Raw genomic sequence first — 12,654 nt, 5'->3', positions numbered from 1 at the left:
AAATCTGTTGATTAAAGTATCAGAAATAAAACAGAAAATGGTTTGACAAATTATAAAGTTTACACGCATCTAACAAAAAACAGTATTGTTTTTTAATGGATGGTTTTATTTGACAACATATTTCACTGCACGGTGTTAGATTGGAACTAGTGTTTTTTGTCGGAATAGAGACTCAAAACCTAAATGAATTAAAGGCATAAGGTAAAGGAAAAACCAACATTCCAGGTGAAGACAGTTTACTTACTGAACACCAAACTACTCACCAAGTTAATTTTAAAAGTTACACGTGATGTTATTAAATGAGCCCATCCAACGCAATTTACCCATAAACTAATAAAGTGTTTCCGGTTTTCAAATTAAAAGTAAAAATAATTGAACATTAGTGTCTTGTTTGTTTTGGAATTTCGTGCACAGCTACACGAGGACTATCTGCGCTAGCCGTACCTGATTTTGTGAAGTAAAACTAGAGGGAAGGCAACTAGTCATCACCACCCACCGTCAACTCTTGGGTTACTCTTTTACCAGCGAATAGTGGGATTGACCATAACTTTATTACGACCTCACGGCTGAAAGGACGAGCATGTTTGGTGTGACTGGGGTTCGAACTCGCCACCCTCGAAGTACGAGTCGAATGCCTCAACACACCTGACCATGCCGGGCCGTGTCTTAATTGTTAGATGTAATATCTCTGTTTAGATCCGTCAAGGTTAACGTTTCAAAACAATTGAATAATTGTATAAATCGATAAGTTAAAGTGGTTTATTATTATTGATTTGTTAATTTTTAGGTATTTTGTAGCTTGTTCTCCTCTTATGAATAAGAAGCAAACACTGACTTCCAAACGTAAGAAACCTGTCTCTATCATTATCGGTGTTTAATGATAATTATTGCACCAGGAAATAAAAAAAACTGTGTTCCTCTGAGTCAGTTATAAGTGTTATACTAGTGTAAAGGCAATCATCAATCCGCTGATTTAAAACATCAGATTATAGACGCCGAACAAATGAAATTAAGTTATTTTTTTCATAATAAAAATAAATCTAGCCTTAATTACACATTGTTCTTCCTTTATTATATCTGTTTGAAGTTGAGCACAAAGTTACAGTTAGTCATCTGTGCTCTGCCACAAAGGGTATCGAAACTCGGCTTCTAACAAGTCCGTAGACATACCACTGTGTCACAGGGTGGGGTCTTTATTACGACTCAGTTATTTATTTTTTGGAATATTATGTATATGTTTGCAATAATGTATAGCAAGAACTATGTTTAATGCAAGTTAATTATGTCTTTTGAAAGTCCAAACATCAAGTCAGAAACTCGAGCGTTTCCTAAAAATGGGCTCCTCTGCTTGACCAATTACTCTTGTAGCAAAGGATATTTACCAAGTAATCAACAGTTTAGGCTTAACGTAACAATTCCTGCGTTAGAAGTACTTTAACATATTTGCACTGGTAGTTGCACTTTGCTAAGATATCTGCATTTTCCTACACACCACATCAATTTCAACTAATTTCCCACTTATTCAGAGACCTGACTTGGTTGATTAAGATGTAACCTAACGTATTTCGATCTCCTGTATAATCTTTTGTTTACATTAGATAAAGTAACCACATGATTCCTTCGACTGATTTTTGAAGAAAATAATTAACATATTTTGTGTTTTATTTAAGTAAATGATAATAATTTTATTCGCAGTTAAAAATCTTAAAAACATTTATTACTTTAAAGTAAACTTACAAAGTGTTGATAGTTATTACTTTAAAGTAAACTTACCAAGTGTTGATCAAAAACGAACATCGATATGATCACTCATCTGAACAGCTTCCATTTCTGCTTTTAATAGCATTATACACATGTATAAATATGCTTGATAATTATTCGTAACACATGGATTAACGTATTATGCTACAAAAAAACGTTTTAAATAGATTGAATACTTACTAACAATGTGTAGGTAGAGCACCGCCCACAAGAAGAAAAACGGTGGTCGATATCTAATGAAACAATTCATTTTCGTTTTGATCTTCTATAAGGTTTTACATTTTATTTTGACAAAAGCTATAAACCTTAGTAGAGCATACACTGCGATATTTCGGATGGTCGGTATTGTTTGAGTGACCTACTGATGTGTGGGTCCTCCTTCCCGTGTGCTTTGTGAAGACTTGAGTGCGGTCGGCTTTAACTTTAAATCGTTACCGTGGTGACGGAGTAAGTCCACTTTATAGATAGGGATAAAAGCAGAGATGGATTAGCGACGCAGTTTCTAACTACATTTAATTTTCCTACTTTTTCTCTATATATATAACATTAGCGATATACAATATCATGACATACAACATTAGCGATCCCTTGTTCTCTTACATTGTTTAAACCCAGCATATAAAGTAACCGTAACTCCACTGATGTTAGTAAACACGTATTAATTATATAATAAAACTTCAAACAGCTTTATCATGCAACTTATCAACAAAACGTAAATCAAACTATTTTGCTACGTGAAGAGGCGGGTTTTGATAGAAGCAGATCGTGTTTTTCTTTTTACGTTTGAGCACAATAAATTAACATATAATTAACAGTGATTAATGATACTAACATTAAAATAAGTTCCCACAGGGAAAGCTTACGCAAAACAAAAATTGGTTTATTCAAAAGGATACAAGTCGCGAAACAAAATTTTACGCTGACTTCCAATGAATCGATCAATCACTGCATAATAAGGCTCAAGTACAAATAGCATTTAGACCAAATGAAGGGCGGATCTTCGAAACGTTACGTTATGTGTTATTATAAATTTTGCTTGAAAATATACGCCTTTTATTAACATACACAATCCTATTATTTTTTAATTCTATTATTTGTGGGTATCTTTACTTTATATCTACAATCATGACACTAAAAATTTTTGCGCGTAAATAACTTCGTTATGTTTCTCATTTAACTGTACCTCTACAAATATGACATGGCCAGGTAGTTAAGGCACTCGACTCGTAATCTGAAAGTTGCGGGTTCGAATCCACTTCGCACCAAACATGCTCGCTCTTTCAGCCGTGGGAAAGGGGTTATAATGTGACGGTCAATCCCACTATTTGTTTGCAAAAGAGTAGCCCAAGAGTTGGCGGTGGGTAGTGATGACTGGCTGCCTTCCCTCTAGTGTCACACCCCTAAATTAGGGACTGCTAGCGTATATAGCTCTAGTGTAGCTTTGCGCGAAATTCAAACAAAAACAACCACATATATTAGTCCATATCCTATATTAAATCATATTATCCTTACTAGAGAATGTTACATTTTTTGTTCGCGCTTATATGAAAAAGAACACAACAGTCTTTCCATAAACGTGATAACAATTTGTATTTGATAAATTGTTTGGGGAACATTTCACAATTTAACAGTGCGAGCATAGCTTCAAGAGTTTCAGAATCTTCATCATATCAGTATGTATTGCTGATTCTCACTCTGAGATATGAATTTAAAGAAAACAACTTTCGGTTCATGTGAAATAAAATTTGTGATTACTGTCTTCTCCTCTATACATTTTATGACTTATTCATGAAATATTCCTGTTTTCGACAACGACAATGTTTGGAGTGAGACACATCAAAGCTAGCCAACGTACTATACTGAAATTTTAATAGATAGCACGTTTTATAATTCGAATTATATGGTTACAGTTTATTAAAATGAGTGTAACTTGAAGATGTTTCATTTTCAAAGATTACCTTTATATCCTGTTTAATTAGCACCGTTACCACTTCCAAAAAGCAACACAAACAACAACAAAGGAAAGGATTGTTTGTTTTTATTAATTTCGCGCAAAGTTACTCGAGGGCTATCTGCGCTAGCTGTCCCTGATTTAGCAGTGTAAGACTAGAGGGAAGGCAGCTAGTCATCACCACTTACCGCCAACTCTTGGGCTACTCTTTTACCAACGAATAGTGGGATTGACCGTCACATTATAACGCTTCCACGGCTGGGAGGGCGAGCATGTTTGGCGCGACCGGGATGCGAACTCGCGACCCTCAGATTACGAGTCGCACGCCTTAACACGCCTGGCCATGCCGGGCCCACAACAAAGGAAAGGATTGATGTTTTGTTTTGTTTTTTTAATTTTGCGCAAAGCTACTCGAGGCCTATCTGCGCTAGCTGTCCCTGATTTAGCAGTGTAAGACTAGAAGGAAGGCAGCTAGTCATCACCACCCATCGCCAACTCTTGGGCTACTCTTTTACCAACGAATAGTGGAATTGACCGTCACATTATAACGCTCCCACGGCTGGGAGGACGAGCATGTTTGGCGCGACCGGGATTCGAACCCGTGACTCTCGGATTACGATTCAAACGCCTTAACACGCTTGGCCATGCCGGGCCCGAAGGAAAGGAAGCAAAATTTGCTTCATTCAATATGTTTGTCGAAATTCAACCTTTGTTTTGAACGGAGTATTAGTACGATATAAATCTTCATCTCTTACCTGCTGTAACTTCCCCAACTTCTTTCTATTCTATTTGTAGTTTCCTGGATACACATGCTGAATTATAGTGAGTAATTTTAGGTTACTGTCAATCAAGGCACTCGGTACTAAGAAAGCACCTGCAACTGGCTGAAATAACATGTTTTATGCCTGAAGTATATAGTGACTCCGAACGAAAACATGAGGGGTTATAATGATTTGAACTTTTCTGTGACTCGTATGTTTTTAAGAATCCTGTCTCCCAGTGGCATAGCGGAATGACTTTGGACTTAGAATGCTAGAAACCGGATTTTGATACTCGTGGTGGGCAGACTACAAATAGCCCATTCTTGAACAGCTGGTTAGTAATCTTATATTGTATTTGTAGACTAAATTTATTGTACAGCTCATCATATTTGTGTAGACCACCACTAATAGTTTTGAAGTAACTAACTGGCTGGTGTATTTTATATTGAATTTGTGGTAAAGGTTGAATTTTCACCTTTAATTTTGTTGACAGGGAAGATTAAGGTACTTTGTGCTTAATGATATGTGTCGTCTTCCTAAATGTTTTCTAGGCTAACGAACGTTATGAAAAATTGTTGGTAAAATCTGTGTCTATTCTCTGAAAGAACGAATATAAATTTGAGTAAATAACATTTTCAGTCACACACGAAAAGAGTTTGTTTGTTTGGAATTTCGCGCAAAGTTACACGAGGGCTATCTGCGCGAGCCGTTCCTAATTTAGCAGTGTAAACCTTCCAACTCTTGAGCTATTCTTTTACCAACGAACAATGGGATTGCCCGTAACAGTATAACGCCCCCTGGGTTAAAAGGACGAGCATGTATGCTAAACAAAACGTTTGACTCTGTCAAAATATTTTGGCAGATTTTTAAACACTTAACCAAATTGTTGTGTTTTAAATAATTTTGTCAGTTGTTCGGTTATCAAGTGTATCTTGCTTTTGGAATGAACAAAAAGCCTTTAAATCGATAAAAAACAATCCTTTTAGCGCCATTTTCCTTGTTTTTCAACTTTACCAGCAACGAACTGTTACTTAAAAAAAATGAGATCGAATCCTCGAATCACCGAACACGTTCGCCCTTTCAGCCGTGGGAATATTATAAAGTTACTGTCAATTCCACTGTTCGTTGATAAAGAAGTAATCCAAGATATGGCGGTGGATGGTGATGACCAGATGACTTACATTGCTAAATGAGAGACGGATAACGCAGATAACCCTACTCCAGATGTTCGCAAAATTTGCATCATACCAAATTCCACATATTTCTGACCTTCACGTGTAAAAACTTGTAAAAGTTATAGTTAAAAATAATCATGTTGAAACATAAGATTTCATTTCGATATTTTGAAAACCAAACACATCAGTTTCGTTTCTTACGTATTATTGTTTCCATAAATTATGTTGTTTTGTTCTTGTTTTTTTATAAAACCAGATGATTTGTTGTTTCCAAGATATTTGAGATAATTATTTAAAATAACTTTAATTATTATATAATCACTGGCCAACGAAGATTAGCTATTTTCTAATATTTCTGATTTTAAAGCTGATTTGTTCTTATATAATTTCATAGCTATTATATTCCCTAAGCCGAAAACGTGAATTGTTTTTCACAGTATATCACGGTGCATAGTTAAGAGCTTCAGATCCACATCAATAAACTCTATCCAATAGAAGCTTCCATAATCAAAATAGTTGGACAATTTAGTTCCTATAAATCTAATGTTAATAATAATTTGTTTATATTAATTAATTATTATTTGTTGATAATAATTATAGTTCAGCTATTTAGGTTTTATATATTTAATGTAAAAATAATTTCTTTTTATTTGTTAATTAATATTGTTGATAATAATTATAGTTCAGCTATTTAGGTTTTATATATCTAATATAAAAATAATTTCTTTTTATTTGTTAATTAATATTGTTCATAATAATTATTGTCCAACTATTTAGGTTTTATATATCTAATATAAAAATAATTTCTTTTTATTTGTTAATTAATATTGTTGATAATAATTATTGTCCAACTATTTAGGTTTTATATATCTAATATAAAAATAATTTCTTTTTATTTGTTAATTAATATTGTTGATAATAATTATAGTTAAGCTATTTCGGTTTTATAGATCTAATGTTAATAATAATTTATTTCTATTTACTAGTTATTATATTTTGTGGTTTTGAATTAAGCACAAAGCCACACAATTGGCTATCTGTGCTCTGCCCACCGCGGGTAGCGAAACCCGGATTTTAGAGTTGTAAGTCTGCAGAGCTACTGGGGACGTTGTTATTTGTAAATAAAATTATTTTTAGGCTATTTAGTTTTTAGATCTTTTGTTAATAATATTTTGTTTATATATTTGTTAATAATAATTATACTTAGGTTATTTAGATTTTATAAATCTAATGTCAATAATAACTTGATTCTAGATGACTGATGAATTTTTAATCTAAACTATATTTTGTTAAACAGATATTCTATAAAAACTTATTCTGTAATAATTTCACTACATTATTTAGCCTTACTGACCATTGCTAGACCTCAAAACATTTAAACATCTAACAAGCTACACAACGTTTCCTGTTAAAGTTTTTTCACTGTTTTATAATTTGTTTATTTCCTCATGTTGAACTGCTATCAGTGCTGATCCTCTTATGAGGAAGTAAGTGTTTTATACAGCTGCTGTTTATAACGTCCTCATAATACGCATGTTTACATAATTACCGTTCTTTTAAACACTGTTTGTTTTGGATTCTAAACTTTACTGACGTTATCGTCTGTGTTTGTCTTTCAACACCTCCAGAACATTGCTACCGACTTATGGTTATATTTTTCTATTATTTTACCTTCACATGAGATTTTGCATATTTCAGGCGTGCAAGCAGATTTCGAATTCTCAAGTTGAAACTCTCTGAAAAATTGTGTTTTGTTTCATTTTCCACGTTTATATTAATATCACGTCAGTAGCTCTTCCAAGGCCAAGTTACTTACTCGATAGACCTGAGAGCAGATCCTGACTAACCTGAGTGCAGATCCTGACTAACCTGAGAGCAGATCCTGACTAACCTGAGTGCAGATCTTGAGTAACCTTAGTGCAGATCCTGACTACTGCGAGAGCTAATCCTAACTAACCACCTCCTCTGAAAGGTAAGATAATCCCAGACACATCTTTAGTACTTTTAGGTAAGTTTACAGCAGAAAATTGATAATAGCTTTTATATCATAATAATTTGTAGTAAAACACGTTCACATCTAAGAATTATTTTTTTATGTTCATGTATATTTGATATATGAATTTATTTTCTCGGTTGATATTTAATAAGGAGTTCTTAATTACTTTCATAATTATAATTAATTAAAAGAAAAAAAATATTTGTTACCTTGCAATCACTGGAATATAAGAAAAGAAGAATCCATGAGTTACTTCAGAAACATTTCTTATTTGGCCGTGTTTTAGTCGTATAAATACACGTTCTTACAACAGTTAGGTTTCCGAGGATTCTCAGATCTGCGCTAAATGGTAGTAAATTGAGATAATTTCCCTTCGGCAAGCAACGTTTTTGGAATACCTAACTCACATTCAGGACAAAAAGTACGGCAAACCTTTCATTCGTGTAGAATATTTAAATATTCTATTAAGCTAAATAAATTACATAAGCAATTAATATCTTCATAAGACGACGCGTCCTTATCTTGAATATCGTAATTGACTCGCACGGTTTACATCACACAACTTCAGTATGTAAACATTGTTAATGTTTTAAAATTGATGGGCTACCTTATTACTAGAACAGTATAATAAAGAAATAATTATTTTTATCATCACATATAAGATATAACGTAATTATAGTAATCAAAATTCACGTTGTTTGAAAGTGTTTGTCCACGAATTCCTCACAGTTTTTAAGCTAACATTACCAAACTTAGTAGATTCAGGGTGACCCTGGAGACAGGGATGGTCCTTATCTACATGACACAACCATCTATTAACATCATTTAGAAATGACCGGAGTCTAGTATCATTTTACTCGAATCGGGCTTCGCATATAATGTTCCTCAGTTCTTTGGTATGTCGAAACGTTTCGTTTGAAACCGTGTGTCTTCGTGTAGTGTGTTTCCATTAAAAACAAATATTTGGATAGCTATGAAAGTAACTGGGGTAGGGGGGGGGGTAATGGGTAACCGTTATCTGCACACTCGGGACTCTGAAATTTATGCCTTGGTCTTTCAACTCTGAAGCAGAGCAAGGATCATTCATTAGCTATGGTAATTAATATTGAATATCTCACGTTTTACATACAACTGTATATGATTAGTTGGCTTTATTAGAAACCAAGAACAATTTATACACTCTATTATCAGTCTACACATTTTATTTTGAAGAAGTGTTTACAAGAAAAATCAAAAAGATATTGTCTGTCTAATTTCATGGAAAACCTACGTTAAACTCGAAGTGTAACACAATATTTAACCATCTCATTTAAATATGCCTCACAGTAAATTGAGGAGAATAAGTCTCGATGAAAGGTTTCAGTTTCGTTTCATAAAATATTCTACATCATTATGGTTTATAAACAACTCATTTTACCACTAAAAACGCCTCCCCTCCCAGTGGCTCAGCGGTATGTCTGTGAACTTACAACGCTAAAATCCGGGTTTCGATACCCGTGGTGGGGAGAACACAGATAGCCCTTTGTGCAGCTTTGTGCTTATTTTAAAAATAACAACAAAAACTACTAAAAACATGCTTAGCTTTTCTGAAATTATACGAGGACAGTAAGATACTTTATAGAAAAACAATGTGAACATATCTGATATTTTGTAACAATCAAATTTTAAGTTAATTTCTAACAAATATTAAAACATGTCAATGCACGTGTTATATATGTATGAGATACAACATGTAACAGATCCGTAGCAGCATGCGGAAAGCGTGATAAAATTTAAAACGGCTGTGAAATCACTATACTTCTTATAATGTAACATTTAATTTTTTGTATTTTATTTTATTCAGCCTTCGTGAAAGTGCATTATAATATTTTATTAATTTAACCGTCTTTAAAACATCCTAAGAGACGTTCAAATCGATTATCCTCAAAGAACACAGTATTTTTTGTCTATGACCACAAATAAATATTTCGTTATTGGAAGGAAAGTCGAGGGTCATCCCAGCTGAGCATCATGACCACATATAAATATTTCGTTATTGGAAGGAAAGTCGAGGGTCATCCCAGCTGAGCATCAAAACGACTATTTTCTTGAATCGGTCGAACACAGCTGCAAAGGGCTGTAAGAACAGAACTCTTAATATGTTCTTTCGTATTCTACAATAAACGATGAAATTGAAGTTGTTGTTTTTTTATAACTTTTATAAGCCAGCCTTCAGATTCATTTTTTTCATGTCTGAACAAGGTATAACGTGATTCATGTTTGCTGTCAATCTAAAATCAGTTACAACAAATCATGTGGGATATGACACAAAAGATTGTTGTTAAATCATATTATCATTACGTTTTTTATCCTTCAGAGGGCGCGGGGTGGCCTTGTGTAAGTGCTCTGTACTTCGGAGTTGGCGAGCCAAGTCCTAATCTGTGATATACCAAAGAATTAGGCCCAGTATGGCCAAGCGTGTTAAGGCGTTGGACTCGTAACCCAAGGGTCGCAGGTTCGAATCCCGGCCGCACCAAACATGCTCGCCTTTTCAGCCGTGGAGACGTTATAATGTGACGGTCAATCCCACTATTCGTTGGTAAAAGAGTAGCCCCAAGTGTTGGCGGTGGGTTGTGATGACTAGCTACCTTCCTTATAGTCTTACACTGCTAAATTAGGGATGGCTACCGTAGATAGACCTCGGATAGCTTTGCGCGAAATTCAAAAAACAAACCAAAGAATTAATCCACGCACTTTAAACTGTTAATGCGTGATAAGTCAGTCAGTCACTTAACGTAGACGATGGATGGTATTGTGCTGTTAAATAGCTGGTCATTAATTTAAAATTGGTGACCGTAGCAGATAAACTTAAAGCCTCTTTTTTTTCCACAAACACAAAATTTGAATATTTGTTCTTTGCTGGTTTTGTTTTTTTCAATAATAAATAATTTTGGAAAAATGTATTTAAAAATTACGATCTATATTCTATTATACTTTGCTTCAAAACCTTACATATATCTAACACACACAAATCTCGTTTCATATACGTGTCGATATATCTTTAAAATGCTGGCTTCTGGCGAAGTTTGTTTGTTTTCCAATTTGTGCAAAGCTACAAGAGGGCTATCTGCGCTATCCGTCCCTAAGTTAGCAGTGTAAGACTAGAGAGAATGCAGCTAGTCATCGCCACCCACCGTCAACTCTTGGGTTACCTTTTTACCAAAGAATAGTGGGATTGCCCGTCACATTATATCATCCTCACGGCTGAAAGGGCAAGCATGTTTGGTGCAATGGGGATTGAAACCCGCGACCCTCGGATTACGAGTCGAGTGTCTTGACCACCTGGCCATGCCAGGGCCTTAACCGATGTGTTTTTCTTTCTTCTTCTTAGTTGTTTCGGTACTGCAAATCAATTTTATTCTAGAAACCAGACATTTTACTTCGTCTATCTGTGTGCTGTTTGGATGGTTTGATTGATAGTAGCGATACTTGTCTGTATCTATTGGTTTCCTGTAAAATCTTGAAGGATATAAATTATACGTCTTTGTTACGACTGCACCAGGGTATGGGAGTTTTTTGGGTTTTTATTTTTAATTTTAATTTTATCGTGGTGCTTGGCCGCTTAGGTGGTTCATAAATTCTTGAATACTGTCTTTAATGTGTAACCATATGTATCATCAATAAGCAGATCTGTTTTTAATGTTAAATGTTCAGTGAAGAGGTTTTTGAGTAATGGTAACAAACCTAAACCTCTTTGTTTGTTTGTTTGTTTTTTGGAATTTCACGCAAAGCAACACGAGGGATATCTGCGCTAGCCGTCCCTAATTTAACAGTGTAAGACTAGAGAGATGGCATTTAATTATCACCACCCACTGCCAACTCTTGGGCTACTCATTTACCAACAAATAGTGGGATTGACCGTCACATTTTGACGCCCTCACGGCTAAATGGGCGAGCATGTTTGGTGTGACGGAGATTAGAACCCCCAACCCTCGGATTGTGAGTCTCGCGTCCCAATCACCTGGCTGTGCCGGGCCTATCTTAAACGTATAGATAAACATTCTCCTTGTTGATAACGTTTAGACAGAAGGTTTATGTGCTGTTATGTAGATATTGCCAGTTGTATGTATTTCAGAAGCTGTATCCTCTTGAAGCTGTTGGTGAAGTATATGTTCAGAGATTAAGCTGTTGGTGAAGTATATGTTCAGAGGTTAAGCTGTATCCTCTTGAAGCTGTTGGTGAAGTATATGTTCAGAGGTTTAAGCTGTATCCTCTTGAAGCTGTTGGTGAAGTATATGTTCAGAGGTTAAGCTGTATCCTCTTGAAGCTGTTGGTGAAGTATATGTTCAGAGGTTAAGCTGTATCCTTTTGAAGCTGTTAGTGAAGTATATGTTCAGAGGTTGCTGTATCCTCTTGAAGCTGTTAGTGAAGTATATGTTCAGAGGTTGCTGTATCCTGAAGCTGTTGGTGATCCTCTCTTGAAGCTGTTGGTGAAGTATATGTTCAGAGGTTAAGCTGTATCCTCTTGAAGCTGTTGGTGAATGAAGTATATGTTCAGAGGTTATCGTGGATGATTTGATTATAATTTCTGCAAAGTGAGATGCGTGTTTAACTTTTGAGGACAGTTTATTTGTTGATGGCGATATCATATCTAACAGATATTTTACTAACGGATGGTTTGCAATTAACTTTGAAACGGAGAGATATAATTGTTTGAGAATATTAGATAGACCATACTTAGAGTGAGGAGGGCTGATGTCAGTTATTGGCTGTTTCTACTTAACTTCTTTCTGGTGTTTCTTGAAGTGTCGATTTATTTATTTGTTTATTTCTGTGTGCTTGACGTGGATTGATCACACAGGGCTCTTGTTTAGTTACCATTTTCAACTGCACATAATTACATGATATTTTTGTGTCTTCTGATAGAACTTTTATGGAGGTGTCCTTGCTGTAGTTTCAGAGGGAAGATATTTCTGTTGGTTTTTCTTCTGATGGAGCGATATTATAGAGTAGTTTACACTTCTTGGTTCT

The 12,654-nt window shown here is 34.9% G+C and overlaps 1 protein-coding gene across 2 annotated transcripts in view; it reads right to left on the bottom strand.

Annotated features, from left to right (window-relative positions):
• LOC143235148 (selection and upkeep of intraepithelial T-cells protein 7-like) overlaps nt 1–2,194 on the bottom strand; it is a 216,641-nt gene extending 214,447 nt beyond the window's left edge. Inside the window, exon 1 of one of the 2 annotated variants that reach the window (XM_076473018.1) lies at nt 1,942–2,194. In XM_076473018.1, the coding sequence (XP_076329133.1) occupies nt 1,942–2,011 (70 nt within the window). In that variant the 5' untranslated portion in view covers nt 2,012–2,194. The remainder of the gene's footprint in view (nt 1–1,941) is intronic. The other variant, XM_076473019.1, reaches the window with a different exon arrangement.
• Nucleotides 2,195–12,654: the final 10,460 nt, after the last annotated feature.

Source organism: Tachypleus tridentatus, chromosome 12, assembly GCF_004210375.1.
Source record: "Tachypleus tridentatus isolate NWPU-2018 chromosome 12, ASM421037v1, whole genome shotgun sequence".
Classification (NCBI taxonomy): Eukaryota; Metazoa; Arthropoda; class Merostomata; order Xiphosura; family Limulidae; genus Tachypleus; species Tachypleus tridentatus.
Note: the sequence above shows the minus strand (reverse complement) of the source record. Positions and strands in the feature narration are given on the sequence as shown.